The following is an 18,868-nucleotide window of genomic DNA, read 5'->3' as shown; positions in this document are numbered from 1 at the left end:
CCTCTGTGCATCACGGTCATCCCACAGCCGTGGATTACTTTTACGTGCTTTACCTCTGTGCATCACGGTCATCCCACAGCCGTGGATTACTTTTACGTGCTTTACCTCTGTGCATCACGGTCATCCCACAGCCGTGGATTACTTTTACGTTCTTTACCTCTGTGCATCACGGTCATCCATTCTCAGTTCCTATATGGATGTATGCACATGTCTGACTGAAAGCGAGTGAGAGAGAGAGAGAGATGGATGGGAGTGAGTGAGCAGCTGAGAACCATTAGGACAGACTCGTTTGACCGGTTTTACATAACTTAAGGTGTGACTGAGAGAACAATGCCATGGTGGTAGGGAGGAGAGGAGAGAGAATGGTGGCAGTTCACTGACGCAGGCTTGATACTCAGAATTACTTTGAAACCCACAGTTAAAAGGACATTTAAAAGGACACACAGAAAAGGTAAGATCATTTAGATGCTATCTGGTATATATTTCGAAAATGATATACTGCATTGGAATGCATATTGTTGAGTAGGTAGTACTTTGTGTACAGTACAATCCTAGAAATAAAGGTGCTATCTAGAACCTTGCAGGGTTCTTTGGCTGTCCCCATATGATTTTTGAAGGAAGACCCTGTTACAGAGTGTAGTGTAAATGGCTTATTTTAGGCTGGATCATGTTGTTGTATTGTATTGGTGTATGTTTTAATTCTGTAATGTAATGATTGTTGCTGCCTTCTTGTCCAGGTCTCCCTTGAAAAGGAGACTCTGGGTCTCAATGGGCTTTTCCTGGTTAAATAAAGGTTAAATAAATAAAAATAGGAAAACCCTTTAAAGAACCCTTTTTTGTTCCCAGGTAGAACCATTTTGGGTTCCATGTACAACCCTCTGTGGAAAAGGTTCTGCCCAGAGAGGACGTTGTTTTTATGGGCATTGGCAACTCATTCCAGTCTGAGGCTCCAGTATACAAGAAAGTACCTTTCCCAGCATTAATACCGAACCTGTATAAGCACACATCAGCAACACCTGATCTGGTGCTGTGATTGTGTGCATCCCTAACACAAGGAAAGTAATCACTTAGATATCTGGGCGCAGGTCCATAAATACTCCTGTAAACCAAACCTAGTCTAATCTGGGACACCCTAGGCTCAACAGGCAGCCAATTTAGTTCCTGAAAGCAACTCCTGCCTATGTGAGTACGTGGACTCACCTTCAATACTACCCTGATCAGCCTATTCAGGGCTATGTGCAGCTTCCCCTTCATAAGTTTAGATAAACCCCCAAACCAGGAAGTACATCGTCAAAATGGCATTGAATGAGGGCAGTAGCTAGCACTTTCATGGAGTCCTTATCAAGCAGCTTGGACTTTCTAGCCAAAAACTTAGTCCTGGTTTTAACCATCCTTAGCACTTTAATGGCCATGCTCACACCTCCCAAGCTTCCATCAAGGATACATCCCAAGTAGCTAACAGAGGTTTTAGGAGTCAGCACCTCGCCCCCTAATTCCACACTAATTTCAGAGGACCTACTCAATTTAGGTCTGGATCCAAAAATAATTGCTTCAGTTTTCCCTAAGTGCAGAGATAACAAATTACTTGGAGATAATAAGCTAATGTTAGTAAGCTCTGTGCTAAGTATGCTCTCCAACATAGTTTTACTTTTGTGAGACACCAGAAGTGGAGAGTCATCCGCATAAAGAAAAAGGCAGCAAGAACAAGCATCTTTCATATCGTTAATATACAGTAAAAACAGCAGAGGCCCAAGCACGCTCCCCTGCGGAACGCCACAACTCATTGGTTTTGCCTGAGACAGTGATCCATTAACCTCTACTACTAGCTCCCTTCCTGATAAATAGGACTTTACCCAGCCTAGAGGGATACTGCTTAACCTCAGTGCCTTCAGTTTGGAGATTAGGCGACAGTGGTTAACTGTAGGTCAAGCAGTACCATTCCACACAGATTTCCCTCATCAATCTCTTTCCTGATGAAGTCCGTCAAGTAAAGTAGACATGAATCAGTGGAGTATGTTTTTCTAAAACCTTAATGAAAATCATTCATTAAACCCTGTTTGTTAACATATTCATTCATTTGCTCATGTACAACTCTCTCCAGGATTTTTGCTGTTACACAGAGGATAGATACAGGCCTATAATTCCCAGGGTCAAACTTGATCCCCTTCTTATACAGAGGTATAACTTTAGCTTGTTTCAAGTACCAGGGAAAGGTACCTTGTTCAAGAGAGAGATTAACGATATGCGTAATACAAGAGCCAATTTTCTCAGCAGAATCTATGAGAAACCGTGCAGGAATATTATCCAGGCCTGTGGCTTTGCACCATTTAAGCTCTGGCAGCATATGGACTATTTTGGCTGTTGCTGCCTTTGCAAAAGAAAAAGAGTTTGGCTGAACCTCTAACTCTACATAATACTTACTGACTTGGTTTCTTCCAAACAAACCAGAACTGGTGGGCAGCTTGCTAACCAGCTTGCTGGCAACCGAAGTAAAAAAAAAAAAGAAAAAAAAAAGAGTTGAATTCATTGGCAACCTCTGCTTTTTCATATACCATCTCCCCCTGATGTTCAGTCCAATACTGTTGAGTTTGTTTTTGGTAGTATTACTACAGCCTAGTTCCTTAAATGATCTCCAAAGCTTTTTAGGGTCATTTTTTGTTCTCAGTTATTTTCTCAGCGAAGTAACCACTCTTAGCTTCATCCATCCTGCTCTGTGCTTCACTTCTGTGACATTTATATAGGACAAAATCATGCTGCTCTTGAGAGTTCTTAACATTTTTAAAGGCCTTATTCCTTGCCTGGATAGATTCTAGAATCTCATGATTAAACCAAGGGCTAGATGTCTGCTTTACCCTGACCCGTCTAATGGGAGCCATCACATTAAGGAATCTACATTTAAAGACTTCCCAGGCACTGTCTACCCCTACACTATCTAGCACAGGTGACCAGTCAATTTTACCCACTTCCTCCCTAAACTTTTCAACACAGTATTTTTTGAGTCCTCTGATTCTAACGGTTTTGGGACACTTAAATAGATCTTTAAAAATCCCCCTTGTGCAAAATGTAATAAAATGATCACTGATTCCATAGACTATTACTCCACTCTGCGATATTTTAGATTATCAGACACCAATATTAAGTCAATCGTACATTGCACTGTTTCACATATCCTGGTGGGATCTTGTATCATTTGGGTCAGAGCAAGTGATCTACAAAAGTGCATAACTACATTATGGGTTGGGCTATTATTTTTGCAGACATCAGTATTGAAATCCCCTAACAAAATTATTTCTTTCAACAGGGAATCATTACAGTTTGACAACACAATTTCAAGACCTTCATGGAATGCATTCTGCTTGGGCGGCCTATAACACACCCCCAACAAAAATCGTCTTGGTTTTGGGAAGGCATATATCCAGCCAGACAATCTCCAGATTAGAGCTTAAATCCGATCTGACGTTAAAAGCAATGTCTGATCTTACAAACGCACATATCCCCCCACCTTTCCGATTCCGATCCTTCCTGACAACAGAGTAATTACATATCTCAATTTCTGATTCACAAACAGATGAATCCAACCATGTCTCAGTAAAACATAAGGCACCCCCACCTCTGATTTGCTAACCAACAGGCGTATCTCATCGATCTTCGGTAGTAGGCTTCGGACGTTTAAGTGCACAAAATATAAGCCCTTCTTCCCAAAGGCCTCATTGAATTCCCGATCCACTTGTAACTCGCCTCCCTCTGCGCTGCCATCTTCCCACTGCACTGCCTCCGGTGGCCTCTCTGTCACCATGGAGCACCCCTCCCCAGGTGCTACTCCATCGTCCTCAACACATGTCCCCCGTCACTCGCCTCTGGTGGCCTCCGCTCCGCTGTGGACCCCCCCCCCCTCCTCCGGTGCACTCTCCACCCTCAGTAAGTCCTCTGATCCCACTCCACCTTCAATGCTCACACACCCCGCGGGTACAGCACGCAGCCAGCAACAGTAAGCTTAATTGACCCCATGACCAAAGCTAGAATCGCTGCATTTTAGATGAATCCACTGCGCGCATTCCAAGCATACCAAAGCTTTGCTGTTACTCTTATCCACCGTTCACAAGAGGAGCCTGGGTACATAGGCCGTTTGATGGGGTTCGTGATAAAGTGAGGTCCAGGGCATTGATGGATATCACCTGATAAGAGAAGGCATAGCGTTATTATAAGATCTCCATCATTCATTTGAGATTTCAGACTGGATTTCAGTGATCGTTTTGGTTTGTGCCAAGGTACTATGAAAGTTTGGTATATAACATTCCTTCCAAATCCGAAGTACTGGATGCCATCAAAAGTGTTGGCATGACTGAAAAGTTGCTGAGAATTTACTATTCTTTCATCTTCGGGAAACCGAAAACCCTTTTGGAACCCTTTTTTTCCCCAAGAGTATGTCTGTCTTCGAGGGTTAGCAAACAGACTAATGTCTGTTTGCTATAAAACGTGACACAACTATTTATCTGTCGAAATCTGTTGTTCCAATTCTGTCTAAAGTTGTTGAGGAATACATTTGCTTTGTCATGTTAGTTTTATATGTGAGTTAACGTGTATTAGTCACACTCCCCTACGTCAATATTGATATTTGTACCTCTGCTTGTTAAATCTTGAATTCAATTGTTTTACAGTACATTTTTTTACTAGATTGTCACTGATCAAGATTGTTTGTGCTATCATTTCAAGACCTCCTTTTGTAACACTATTGTGCACATTTGAGAGGGAGGTGGTGGGTGCCGTTGACGCTATATGTCAATCATTATTTACCAAGGAGATGAAATATGCCACAGTTCCATATGCATTTACTGAAGGGAGTTACCCATGGTGTTGAATCAAGGGTTGCTATTAGCAACAGTCATGACCTAAGTCTTCCTGAACAGCATTTTTTGCATGAATCATATTCAAGTAGCTTAATTTGTGTTTTATCCGCTGGATTCCAACCATATAATCAAATTACAAAGTTGCTTTACAAAAACTATCACTTGAAAGTAGAAAGGTGCATGAAACAGTGTGAGTGCCCTGGTTAAAAATAATCTCTCTCCTTTTCCTCCAGACTTCCTCCGATAGACCCTGTTCTTCCCCAAAATACCAAAGCAGCAATGATGGACCCCTACGGAATTCCGAGCCCCCCCATCCCACATGCTCCCAACGCCCCGCCTTCCAACCCTCCACCTTACCCAGGAATCAGAGGTACGTAGATGGGAACCATCCTTTTTGTTTGAGAGCCAATGTTTGTGAATGCTCTGGCAATTGATATATTTGCCATGTCAATGAAATGCTTTGAACCAAATTGCCTAAAAGGAGGAGAGAGAGGAAGAGAGAGAGAGGGGGAGGGTAGAAATTAGGCACTGGCAGAGGTATTTAAGGTAAAAGATTCTCAGGAATACAGAGATTACATTGTGTGTGTTGGGGGAAGGTGTGTGGGAAGTTAGAGTGGGCAGGAATTCTGAATGCAGGAAATTCCAATTACGCAATGAATGGAAATGGGTGCGAGTCATATTCTCTTCTGTCCTCAACAGCGAATGGTGTAAACGGCGGCCAACCTCAGCCTGATATTTCTTTTCTACGAGCTGAGAGAGAAGTGGTATGTAATAATATTATCATACACTTTACAATTTCAATATTATGTTTTAATCACAATTCTACTGTAGGGTTAACATGTGTCTTTTTCATGCGTCTCAATTTCAGGGGATCCTTAATCATTGTTTCGATGACATTGAGGTCTTCATGGCAAAGCTACAACAGACTGCAGTGGCTGCCACAGTTTTAAGCCAGAGGAAGAAGACAAATAAGAAAAGTCGCAAGCAAACAGCAGAGGGTAAGAGGGATAAGGAATTTGTTTTTGTTTTGTCCTAAAGCTACTCACAAACCCTATAGGGCTCAGGATTCACATGGGCAACAATGTGTATGCTAGCCAAGTGACCTCCTGAACTGGTTCAACTCAGGATGCCATTCAAAGTTCAAATCACTGATCATTTATTTTTTTCCCCTGCCTTTTCTCTTGAATATAGAGGACTTGCTTACTGCAAAAGCTTGCCCTCCACCTGTAGAAGAATTCATGGATATCTTCCAAAAATTTAAATACTGCTTCAGTCTTCTGGTGAGTCAAGGAAACATTGTCACTACTATGTCAACAAAACAGTTCAGATAGTGTACTCATCATATTTCTTCCCAGGCTCGTCTCAAGTCTTCCATCTCCAACCCATCCTCAAAAGAGCTGCTCCACCATGTGTTCAAACCTCTGGATATGGTGAGTCAACAATGATAACCTTTATATCCATTGCTCATGCTCTGGCTAGGAAAGGCCTACAGAGGGAGAGAGCTATGGGGACAACACCTGTTGCTATTGTTGTCAACACAGGATTAGATCTTTAGAACTAGAAGGAGGGAACCAAAAGTAGTATCTTTAAAAATATTTTTTAAATTTTCATTAGTATCCTTGCTATGTCATCTCAATTGTGAAATTAGATAGGTGAGTGATTCTCATATTTAACAGTTAAATTTGTATGTTGTATGTATGTTTAGAAATGATGTCATGTTGATTTGACTCCTTGTTACATACTTACTAGGCTATTGTACATAGGCTATGTGTATGCTCTATCTAGTATTTGCCCATGTCTGTCCATATATAGTTTGTGTATTGATACACATGTGCAGTGCCTTCAGGAAGTATTCATACCCCTTGACTTATTCCACATTTTGTTTTGTTACAGTTTTTTCTCTCACCTATCTACACACAATAGCCCATAATGACAAAGTGAAAACATGCTTTAAGAAATTTCTGCAACTTAATTGAAAATGAAATACATATCTCATTTGCACCCATGAGTCAATATCACTTTTGGGAACAATTACAGATGTGAGTCTCTAAGAGCTTTCCATAGATTTAAGTATAAACTGTACCTCAGGATCATTCACTGTCTTCTTGGTAAATAACTCCAGTGTAGATTTGGCCATGGGCTTTAGGTTATTGTCCTACTGAAAGGTGAATTCATCCTCTAGGATGTTGTCTGTGCGTAGCTCCATTCTGTTTATTTTTTATCCTGGAAAAACCTCCCTGGTCTTTGTGGTTGAATCTGTGTTTGAAATTGACTACTCAACTGAGGGACCTTACATACAGTGGGGCAAAAAAGTATTTAGTCAGCCACCAATTGTGCAAGTTCTCCCACTTAAAAAGATGAGAGAGGCCTGTAATTTTCATCATAGGTACACTTCAACTATGACGGACAAAATGAGAAAGAAAAATCCAGAAAATCACATTGTAGGATTTTTAATGAATTTATTTGCAAATTATGGTGGAAAATAAGTATTTGGTCACCTACAAACAAGCAAGATTTCTGGCTCTCACAGACCTGTAACTTCTTTAAGAGGCTTCTCTGTCCTCCACTCGTTACCTGTATTAATGGTACCTGTTTGAACTTGTTATCAGTATAAAAGACACCTGTCCACAACCTCAAACAGTCACACTCCACTATGCCCAAGACCAAAGAGCTGTCAAAGGACACCAGAAACAAAATTGTAGACCTGCACCAGGCTGGGAAGACTGAATCTGCAATAGGTAAGCAGCTCGGTTTGAAGAAATCAACTGTGGGAGCAATTATTAGGAAATGGAAGACATACAAGACCACTGATAATCTCCCTCGATCTGGGGCTCCACGCAAGATCTCACCCCGTGGGGTCAAAATGATCACAAGAATGGTGAGCAAAAATCCCAGAACCACACGGGGGGACCTAGTGAATGACCTGCAGAGAGCTGGGACCAAAGTAACAAAGCCTACCATCAGTAACACACTACGCCGCCAGGGACTCAAATCCTGCAGTGCCAGACGTGTCCCCCTGCTTAAGCCAGTACATGTCCAGGCCCGTCTGAAGTTTGCTAGAGAGCATTTGGATGATCCAGAAGAAGATTGGGAGAATGTCATATGGTCAGGTAAAACCAAAATATAACTTTTTGGTAAAAACTCAACTCGTCGTGTTTGGAGGACAAAGAATGCTGAGTTGCATCCAAAGAACACCATACCTACTGTGAAGCATGGGGGTGGAAACATCATGCTTTGGGGCTGTTTTTCTGCAAAGGGACCAGGACAACTGATCCGTGTAAAGGAAAGAATGGGGCCATGTATCGTGAGATTTTGAGTGAAAACGTCCTTCCATCAGCAAGGGTATTGAAGATGAAACGTGGCTGGGTCTTTCAGCATGACAATGATCTCAAACACACCGCCCGGGCAACGAAGGAGTGGCTTTGTAAGAAGCATTTCAAGGTCCTGGAGTGGCTTAGCCAGTCTCCAGATCTCAACCCCATAGAAAATCTTTGGAGGGAGTTGAAAGTCTGTGTTGCCCAGCAACATCCCCAGAACATCACTGCTCTAGAGGAGATCTGCATGGAGGAATGGGCCAAAATACCAGCAACAATGTGTGTGAACCTTGTGAAGACTTACAGAAAACATTTGACCGCTGTCATTGCCAACAAAGGGTATATAACAAAGTATTGAGATAAACTTTTGTTATTGACCAAATACTTATTTTCCACCATCATTTGCAAATAAATTCATTAAAAAATCCTACAATGTGATTTTCTGGATTTTTTTTCTCATTTCTCAAAACGTGGAAAAAGTCAATGGGTGTGAATACTTTCTGAAGTCACTGTATGTTTGCCTACAGGCAAGTATGCATTTTGTAGAAAAATTTATGGTTTTCAACACGGGGGAAAACATTACCGGAAAAATATTTTGCTATTTTGAGGGCTGTTCAATATTTGCACAAGGCAGTGCACCCAGTGTGTTATCACAGATTGAAACTTTGGTCACATTTTGTTGGCATAAACATTATAAACAGACTCATAAGAAAAAGACATGTTGACCCAAATTAGATATAAGACTGCTAAGTATGAGAGTTTAGACTAATGAAAGATGGTAAATATACGTATAGGAAATAACCTTGTTCAGGTGTGCCAGTTTACACAGACTTGGTTGGCACACTGTAAGAACTTCCTGCCTATAAAACTATGAATCTCTCCATGATGGAATAGAGGGAGGAGCTGGAAAAATGGGCAACCTGGCACACCTGCATGGAAACAGGGAGAAACCGAGAGAGAGGTGTGACGGCTTGCTTATCTGTAGCATTGTGTCTGCTGAGAGGGCTAAGAAGGGTAAAACCTCACATGACCTTCTTGAACCTGGCTATCATGGTCAGCTCACTCAAACATTTGGTTGTTTTCTCTATGCTGATACTCTGTTTATTAGGTACACCACCCATTCACAAAAATGGTTCGCTCATATAAACAAGGAGCCACGTGCCCATGGCTTTCTATATAAAGCTGACAGAAAGGCATTGAGGCATTCAGTTAATGTTCAATTGAACGTTAGAATGGGAAAGACTAGTGAATGAATCGATTTTGAGCGTGGCATGATCTTTGATGCCAGGCGCGTCGGTTCCAGTATTTCAGAAACGGCCAGCCTCTTGGGCTTTTCACGCACAACAGTGTCTAGGGTTTACAGAGAATGGTGCGGAAAAAAAACCCAGAGTCAGCGGCAGTCCTGTGGGCGAAAACAGCTCGTTGATGAGAGGTCGAAGGAGAATGGATAGAATCTTGCAAGCTAACAGGCGGGCCACAAACAGTGTTGTGCAGAATGGCATCTCGGAACGCACAACTCGTTGTCACGGATGGGCTTATTGTAGCAGATGACCACACTGGGCTCCACGCGAAGGCAGCATGAGTCCATGGCCCCATCCTACCTGGTGTCCACGGTACAGACTGGTGGCTTTGGTGTAATGGTGTGGGGTAGTGGGCTAATGGCGGTGGTGTAATGTTTCTTGGCACACGTTAGATCCCTTGATACCAATTGAGCAACATTTTCATGCCCTGAAGAATTCAGGCTGTTCTGGAGGCAAAGGGGGATCTGACCCATTACTAGGTGTACATAATAAACTGGCCAGACATGTAATGACAGTCATAGTGGGTTATACCAGTCAGTGATTGACAATATACTACAGGTTCAGTTTTTCAGACACAGATTAAGCCTACTCCTGAATTGAAAAGCACGTTCAATGGAGAATCTCCATTGAGAATTATTATTAGTCCAGGACTAGGCTTAATCTGTGTCCGTGAAAACCGGACCATAGAGTTCATTAGGCCTAGCTTGCCCGTCATAATGAATCTACTGTTGCAAATTCTCCAGTCAACCCATTCTTTCCAATGATCCTGATCTAAACTGTGATCTCTTTCCTGTGTGACCCCAGCTGGTGAGGACTATTGGGGGCCCAGCTTTAGGAGCCTCAGTGATCAGCCCTGCCCTGACCAACTCAGCCATATCCCTGCTTCAAGACAACCTGACCGAAGAGGAGAGGCAGATATGGACGGCCCTTGGGCCCCACTGGACACTACCACAGTAGGTACTAAGTGCTTTGTGCCTCACGGACCCCTATGAACCCTTATGATGAATGAACTTTTGGCTATTTTTATCCCTTATTTTTTTTAATCCCTTATTTTACCAGGTAAGTAAAATAACACTCATTTTCAGCAACGACCTGGGAAATAGTTTCAGGGGAGATGAATGAGTCAATTGTAAGCTGGGGATGATTAGGTGACCATGATGGTATGAAAGCCAGATTGGGAATTTAGCCAGGCCCCCGGGGTTAATACCCTTATGACCATAGAGAGTCAGGACACCTGTTTAACGTCCCATCCGAAATACGGGTAATGGGATATTTTTTAGACCTGAAGAAAAGTTGCCCCGCCCTCCAACACCTTTTCCAGCAGCATCTGGTCTCCCATCCAGGGACCGACCAGGACCAACCCTGCTTAGCTTTAGAAAAAGGCCAGCAGTGGGATGCAGGGTGGTATGCTGCTGGGAAATATTGAGTGTCGCAGTCTCATGTGATAGAAAAGCCATACAGGTCTGACACTGCGGCAGGCTGTGACATGATGAGACAGCATGACCTGACGATGTCAATATTTAGTCAGCCAGTAACATGTGCCACTGAAATAGTACAGTACTGTGGAGAGAGATAGTACAGTACTGTGGAGAGAGATAGTACAGTACTGTGGAGAGAGATAGTACAGTACTGTGGAGAGAGATAGTACAGTACTGTGGAGAGAGATAGTACAGTACTGTGGAGAGAGATAGTACAGTACTGTGGAGAGAGATGACCTAATTCCTTTGGCTCTCAGTCAAGTTCTGCACTGGTTATATTCTTACTCTCTCTCCTCTAAGTTCCCAGCTTAGAGGGCCCGTGGCCCCGTACACACCTGTGTTCCTGGACGGATGGAAGCCAGAGCCCTCCAGGGCAGATGGGCAGGTTATATTCTTAATCTCTCTCCTCTAAGTTCCCAGCTTAGAGGGCCCGTGGCCCCGTACACACCTGTGTTCCTGGACGGATGGAAGCCAGAGCCCTCCAGGGCAGATGGGCAGGTTTGGGAGGATCCGGTCGAGTCACAACACAAACATGAAGCCTTGCGGGAAAAGCAAAAGGTATGGAATATGAGATGTACATCCATCTACATCATGTATATTGAGTTCACAAAGTGAGTAACATATGAATTTGCTCCTGACATCATCCTCTCCCTCTCCATGCCCCCCTCTCTCCCCGCTTTCTCTCCTCACGCCCACCTCGCTCTCTTTGCTAATTCAGCTGCAGCCTACTCAGCCAGTTGGACCTCCAGTCGCCCCTATGAGCGATGAACTGTACGTTTATAAGTCAGTTCGTTTTTTAAAATCCAAAAGGTATTTTCCCATTGTTTACTTTTATTTTGTAGTAATATCAATCATCCACGGTTTCCCTCTGAGGTATAGCAGTGTCCTACCCCCTGAGGGAGAGAGGATGTACAGCTGCAGCTATGACTTTGTGGCCCGCAACAACAGTGAGCTGTCAGTACAACAGGGAGATACACTGGAGGTAAACATCTGAAAAGTCATTAAGTGACATTACATCAAACAGAACTATTCAGGAACATTCTTGAAAAACACACGCCTGGTAGCTAGTCTCTGTGCCACGTTTCCAGGGCTCTCTTTTAATGGTAAGACACAAGACAAAGACCAAATCTGGTGCAAAATCCAGTGATGTTGGTGATACTGTAAAAAATCCATCGCTAGAATCAATCATATTCATTTATAAAGCCCTTTTTACATCAGCCGATGTCACAAAGTGTTATACAGAAACCCAGCCTGAAACCCCAAACAGCAAGCAATGCAGGTGTAGAAGCACGGTGGCTATGAAAAACTCCCTAGAAAGGCCAGAACCTAGGAAGAAACCTAGAGAGGAACCAGGCTCTGAGGGGTGCCCAGTCCTCTTCTGGCTGTGCCCGGAGGGATTTTATAACAGTACATGGCCAAGATGTTCAAACGTTCATAGATGACCAGCAGGGTCAGATAATAATAATCACAGTGGTGTGTAGAGGGTGCAACAGGTCAGCACCTCAGGAGTGAATGCCAGTTGGCTTTTCATAGCCCATCATTCAGAGTTAGAGACAGCGGGTGTGGTAGAGAGTGAGTCCAATCAAGCATTATTGCTTAATCAGGGTGTAAATGCCAGAATAAAAAAACCCATAGTAAACAAATATTGGTGCACAAGTACTGAACACTTTGTCCTTGCCAGATTCGGGGCATACTGTACATACTGGCTCTTACCTTGGCAACAACTTTCACTGCTAGAAATAGAAAATTGTGAGTTGCCAATAGCACACGATTAATTCTATCACTCATTTCAATCTTCCTTAAATTGTTCTCTGTATAAACATTGGCTCCTCTCCTTTTCTGTGCCAGGTGGTGGAGTCGTCCAAACGCTGGTGGAAGTGTCGTAATCGCTTCAACGAGGTCGGCTTTGTCCCCTTCAACATCCTGGAGCCAGTGTCTCACACAGAAAGCCCTGTCACCATGAGACCACCAAAGGTAACACACCAATCCATGCCCATTCCTTTACTCACTCCCACATACTGGTATTCCTTTCATTGAGTCAATATCAATGTTGTTCACTCCTCTTTCCTTTCCCCTCTGCTCCGGGCCAGCCTCCAGTCTCGCCTGCACTGACCAAGACTCACACTCCTCCAAGCACGCCAGCCTTGAACCCTAGCTCCTTGACCCCAAGCCCCTCACCCCACCACCGCCCTCCCCCACCATCATACAACCAATACATTCCAGCCGGAGATGACACAGACAAAGGTATCCCACTATACTGCAGGGCGTTCTATTTCTGCACGTCTGTACACGCAAGTGTGTGTGAGGGAGGCTCCAGAGAGGGGGAAAGTGGTCGTCCGTTCCCTCTGTGTGTGAAAGACAAAAACAGGAGAGAACGAGAAACAGTGCTTTCAGCTCTTATGTCTGCTGTTTTAACAAGATCAACCATAGACAACATACAGTAAAAACTCTCCCTCTCCTCAGTCATGATGGTGAACGACGAGCTCCTCCAGAGACTGACCAACGGGAAGGCCAGCCTAAACAGGCCCCTGGTCATCGCTCGCTCCTCGGACACCTCGGTCCCCCTGGACTACCGCTCACCCCCCGAGGAGGTGGAGGAGTGGCTCAGGGGGAAGGGCTTCAGTGAGACGTGAGTTAGATGTGGCCCCCACAAACCCTAAACTCTTCCTACTCCAATCAGGGACCTATTCTGGTCAAATCAAACTTTATCAAACTTTGCACCGAATACAAGTATAGACTTTACCGTGAAATACCTACTTTCTTACAAGCCCTTAACCAACAGCGGTTGAGAAAATATTTACCAAATAAACGAAAGTAAAAAATTATAAAATCAACAATAACGAGGCTATATACAGGGGTACCGGTACCGAGTCAGTGTGCGGGTGTACAGGTTAGTTAAGGTAATTTGGGATCTCCCTGTGTATCACTAACTTTGTGGACTTATAGTAACTCCAGGATTTCGTTACATGTATTGTTTACTGATCAGTTCATAGACATGTCGCCATATACCAACATTCATTTACTTTCTACCGACTCAATTGTTGAACCTGGAATCGTCCTCAAGGCCTGGAATTAGTACTCAATGGATCTTTCTAGTTCTTACACAGAGATGACTCAGTTGTTCACAGATGATTGAATAGGACAGATAAAGACTGAGGCAAGTGACCGACTACCTGTGTGCATCTCCCCCTCAGGACGGTGACGTTACTGGGAAAGCTGACAGGAGCCCTGCTCTTCTCTCTGAACAAGGAGGACCTACGAGAAGTTCTACCAGACGAGGGTGCCAGAGTGTACAGCCAGCTCACTGTGCAGAAAGCACTGTTGGAGGTACTGATCAGCCTATAATGAACATTATACATTACACGACCAAAAGTATGTTAATGGGCATTAATATGGAGTTGGTCCCCCTTTGCTGCTACAACAGCCTCCACTCTTCTGGGAGGGCTTTCTACTAGATGTAGGAACATACAGAAACCCAGCCTAAAACCCCAAACAGCAAGCAATGCAGATGTAGAAGCACGGTGGCTTGGAAAACTCCCTAGAAAGGCAGGAACCTGGGAAGAAACCTAGAGAGAAAGCAGGCTATGAGCGGTGGCAAGTCCTCTTCTGGCTGTGTCGGGTTGAGATAACAGTACATGGCCAAGATGTTTAAACGTTCATAGATAGAGGGTGCCACAGGTCAGCAATTCAGGAGTAAATGTGTTGGCTTTTCATAACCGAGCATTCAGAGTTAGAGACAGCAGGTCCGGGACAAGGTAGCACGTCCGGTGAACAGGTCAGGGTTCCATAGCCGCAGGCAGAACAGTTGAAACTGGAGCAGCAGCACGACCAAGTGGACTGGGGACAGCAAGGAGTCATCAGGCCAGGTAGTCCTGAGGCATGGTCCCTCCCGGTCGTCCGGGAGCATATTTAAATTCACACAGGATAAGACAGGAGAAATACTCCAGATATAACAGACTGACCCTAAGCCCCCCTGACAAACTACTCAACCCACTCAATTGGAGCTATATGGCAATCTGATGACTGGCATATAGATCCTATACAATTACTAATTATATGATTGCAGTGTGCCTCAGCATCATCTTACATCTAAAACGAATACATTTTCCAAATGTTACTCCGGCTGCAAAGTTTTAAATCCACAATGTCCCTGCCGTGTTACCTTTCCATGGTTTCACTTACCATAACATCTACCTGATTGAAATGCTGTTCTTCCAGGATGCCAAGAAGGCCACAGAGCTGGAGGCAGTGATGGAAAAGCAGAAGATGAAGGTGGATTTGAAACTGGAGAGTAGCACACTGTAAGACCCAAGTACCACTCTCCTAAAAATGAAAAGACTCATGCTGAAAGAGAACAATCCCTGCACACACACAATCACAAAGACAGTCTTGATTCTAACAAAAGTTATATTCACTGTCGGATGTAATATTATGCCGATATGAATTGTATGTAATTGGTGGCTCTTCAAGTCAGACTGTGGAGTCTTGAATCAAGGCTTTGCCTTTTGCTGTAAATGGTTGCCTTTAAATTCAACTTTAAGGGCAATTGTCCTCTGTTAAGTAGTGTCCTCTGTTAAGTAGTGTCCTCTGTTAAGTAGTGTCCTCTGTTAAGTAGTGTCCTCTGTTAAGTAGTGTCCTCTGTTAAGTAGTGTCCTCTGTTAAGTAGTGTCCTCTGTTAAGTAGTGTCCTCTGTTAAGTAGTGTCCTCTGTTAAGTAGTGTCCTCTGTTAAGTAGTGTCCTCTGTTAAGTAGTGTCCTCTGAGGTATTCTTGAATGTTCTCGCCTGTCTATGTTGACTTGATTGAATCAATTGTACCATTTCCCCCTGCTATTTGCAGACCAACTTAAATGAATGTATACTTGTCTTGTTTATGTCCATTATTTGTACACTCACGATATATTAGACAACAAAGCCTTTTCTTCGATTAGAACTTCAGTTTTACACTTAGGCCCTGAGCAAAGATCTTAGGTAAGTACATTAATACAATAAAAAATGGGATTTTTATTCAGGCTTCAAGACAAAAATCATCTTCCAGTAAGTAATACAAACAGACCTGACAAAGTCCACAGACGGCACACATTAGGAAAAGCAATGCATTCATTTATATATGTGTGCATCTAACTTCAAGTGACTGACATACATGAACAAAAAAAAGAACATTTACAAACTGCTGAATCAGCATCAACATATTGGAAAGTGAAATGGACATAAGCAGGTGCTGTGCTTAAGATATTTGTTCCCAGCACCAAGTGTCATAGGCCAAAAACAGGGTAACGTAGCGGACTACCAGGGCCACGCAGCAATGTAGCGAACTACCAGGGCCACGTAGCAATGTAGCGAACTACCAGGGCCACGTAGCAATGTAGCGAACTACCAGGGCCACGTAGCAATGTAGCGAACTACCAGGGCCACGTAGCAATGTAGCAGACTACCAGGGCCACGTAGCAATGTAGCAGACTACCAGGGCCACGTAGCAATGTAGCAGACTACCAGGGCCACGTAGCAATGTAGCGAACTACCAGGGCCACGTAGCAATGTAGCAGACTACCAGGGCCACGTAGCAATGTAGCAGACTACCAGGGCCACGCAGCAATGTAGCGAACTACCAGGGCCACGTAGCAATGTAGTGAACTACCAGGGCCACGTAGCAATGTAGCAGACTACCAGGGCCACGTAGCAATGTAGCGAACTACCAGGGCCACGTAGCAATGTAGCGAACTACCAGGGACACGCAGCAGACTACCAGGGCCACGTAGCAGACTACCAGGGCCACGTAGCAATGTAGCGAACTACCAGGGCCACGTAGCAATGTAGCGAACTACCAGGGCCACGTAGCAATGTAGCGAACTACCAGGGCCACGTAGCAATGTAGCGAACTACCAGGGCCACGTAGCAATGTAGCGAACTACCAGGGCCACGTAGCAATGTAGCGAACTACCAGGGCCACGTAGCGAACTACCAGGGCCACGTAGCGAACTACCAGGGCCACGTAGCAATGCAGCGAACTACCAGGGCCACGTAGCAATGCAGCAGACTACCAGGGCCACGTAGCAATGTAGCGAACTACCAGGGCCACGTAGCAATGTAGCGAACTACCAGGGCCACGTAGCAATGTAGCGAACTACCAGGGCCACGTAGCAATGTAGCGAACTACCAGGGCCACGTAGCAATGTAGCGAACTACCAGGGCCACGTAGCAATGTAGCGAACTACCAGGGCCACGCAGCAATGTAGCGAACTACCAGGGCCACGCAGCAATGTAGCGAACTACCAGGGCCACGCAGCAATGTAGCGAACTACCAGGGCCACGCAGCAATGTAGCGAACTACCAGGGCCACGCAGCAATGTAGCGAACTACCAGGGCCACGTAGCAATGTAGCGAACTACCAGGGCCACGTAGCAATGTAGCGAACTACCAGGGCCACGTAGCAATGTAGCGAACTACCAGGGCCACGTAGCAATGTAGCGAACTACCAGGGCCACGTAGCAATGTAGCGAACTACCAGGGCCACGTAGCAATGTAGCGAACTACCAGGGCCACGTAGCAATGCAGCAGACTACCAGGGCCACGTAGCAATGTAGCGAACTACCAGGGCCACGTAGCAATGTAGCGAACTACCAGGGCCACGTAGCAATGTAGCGAACTACCAGGGCCACGTAGCAATGTAGCGAACTACCAGGGCCACGTAGCAATGTAGCGAACTACCAGGGCCACGTAGCAATGTAGCGAACTACCAGGGCCACGTAGCGAACTACCAGGGCCACGTAGCGAACTACCAGGGCCACGTAGCGAACTACCAGGGCCACGTAGCAATGTAGCGAACTACCAGGGCCACGTAGCAATGTAGCGAACTACCAGGGCCACGTAGCAATGTAGCGAACTACCAGGGCCACGTAGCAATGTAGCGAACTACCAGGGCCACGTAGCAATGTAGCGAACTACCAGGGCCACGTAGCAATGTAGCGAACTACCAGGGCCACGTAGCAATGCAGCAGACTACCAGGGCCACGTAGCAATGTAGCGAACTACCAGGGCCACGTAGCAATGTAGCGAACTACCAGGGCCACGTAGCAATGTAGCGAACTACCAGGGCCACGTAGCAATGTAGCGAACTACCAGGGCCACGTAGCAATGTAGCGAACTACCAGGGCCACGTAGCAATGTAGCGAACTACCAGGGCCACGTAGCAATGTAGCGAACTACCAGGGCCACGTAGCGAACTACCAGGGCCACGTAGCAATGTAGCGAACTACCAGGGCCACGTAGCGAACTACCAGGGCCACGTAGCAATGTAGCGAACTACCAGGGACACGCAGCAGACTACCAGGGCCATGTAGCAATGTAGCGGACTACCAGGGCCATGTAGCGGACTACCAGGGACACGCAGCAGACTACCAGGGCCATGTAGCAATGTAGCAGACTACCAGGGCCATGTAGCAATGTAGCGGACTACCAGGGCCATGTAGCAATGTAGCGGACTACCAGGGACACGCAGCAGACTACCAGGGCCACGTAGCAATGTAGCGGACTACCAGGGCCACGCAGCAGACTACCAGGGCCACGTAGCAATGTAGCGAACTACCAGGGACACGCAGCAGACTACCAGGGCCACGTAGCAATGTAGCGAACTACCAGGGACACGCAGCAGACTACCAGGGCCACGTAGCAATGTAGCGGACTACCAGGGCCACGCAGCAATGTAGCGAACTACCAGGGCCACGTAGCAATGTAGCGAACTACCAGGGCCACGCAGCAATGTAGCGAACTACCAGGGCCACGTAGCAATGTAGCGAACTACCAGGGCCACGTAGCAATGTAGCGAACTACCAGGGCCACGTAGCAATGTAGCGAACTACCAGGGCCACGTAGCAATGTAGCGGACTACCAGGGCCACGTAGCAATGTAGCGGACTACCAGGGCCACGCAGC

At 45.3% G+C, this 18,868-nt stretch overlaps 1 protein-coding gene across 3 annotated transcripts; it reads left to right on the top strand.

Annotated features, from left to right (window-relative positions):
- Nucleotides 1–318: 318 nt before the first annotated feature.
- On the top strand, nt 319–15,803 carry LOC109875685 (epidermal growth factor receptor kinase substrate 8-like protein 1). Of its 3 annotated transcripts, none has more exons than XM_031804614.1 (16): nt 319–451; nt 5,081–5,217; nt 5,547–5,611; nt 5,716–5,845; nt 6,039–6,127; nt 6,203–6,277; nt 10,267–10,415; nt 11,241–11,325; nt 11,439–11,498; nt 11,659–11,711; nt 11,823–11,922; nt 12,789–12,914; nt 13,031–13,184; nt 13,404–13,569; nt 14,135–14,267; nt 15,159–15,803. In XM_031804614.1, the coding sequence occupies exons 2-16, from the start codon at nt 5,127–5,129 to the stop codon at nt 15,243–15,245; spliced, it is 1,563 nt and encodes a 520-aa protein (XP_031660474.1). In that variant the 5' UTR covers nt 319–451; nt 5,081–5,126; the 3' UTR covers nt 15,246–15,803. The 3 variants fall into 3 exon arrangements, with proteins under 3 accessions (XP_031660474.1, XP_031660473.1, XP_031660472.1); XM_031804613.1 differs by having other exon boundaries at nt 11,820–11,922; XM_031804612.1 differs by having other exon boundaries at nt 11,814–11,922.
- The last annotated feature ends 3,065 nt before the right edge of the window (nt 15,804–18,868 follow it).

The sequence above is a fragment of the Oncorhynchus kisutch genome, linkage group LG25, assembly GCF_002021735.2.
Source record: "Oncorhynchus kisutch isolate 150728-3 linkage group LG25, Okis_V2, whole genome shotgun sequence".
Taxonomy (NCBI): domain Eukaryota; kingdom Metazoa; phylum Chordata; class Actinopteri; order Salmoniformes; family Salmonidae; genus Oncorhynchus; species Oncorhynchus kisutch.
Note: the sequence above shows the minus strand (reverse complement) of the source record. Positions and strands in the feature narration are given on the sequence as shown.

Bases quoted from the DNA above. Each gene is read 5' to 3' on its own strand.
- LOC109875685 (XM_031804612.1), top strand. From the start codon at position 5,127: ATGATGGACCCCTACGGAATTCCGAGCCCCCCCATCCCACATGCTCCC. The intron at 5,218-5,546 runs GTACGTAGATGG...TGTCCTCAACAG, and splicing joins ACCTTACCCAGGAATCAGAG to CGAATGGTGTAAACGGCGGC. The intron at 11,923-12,788 runs GTAAACATCTGA...TTTCTGTGCCAG, and splicing joins AACAGGGAGATACACTGGAG to GTGGTGGAGTCGTCCAAACG.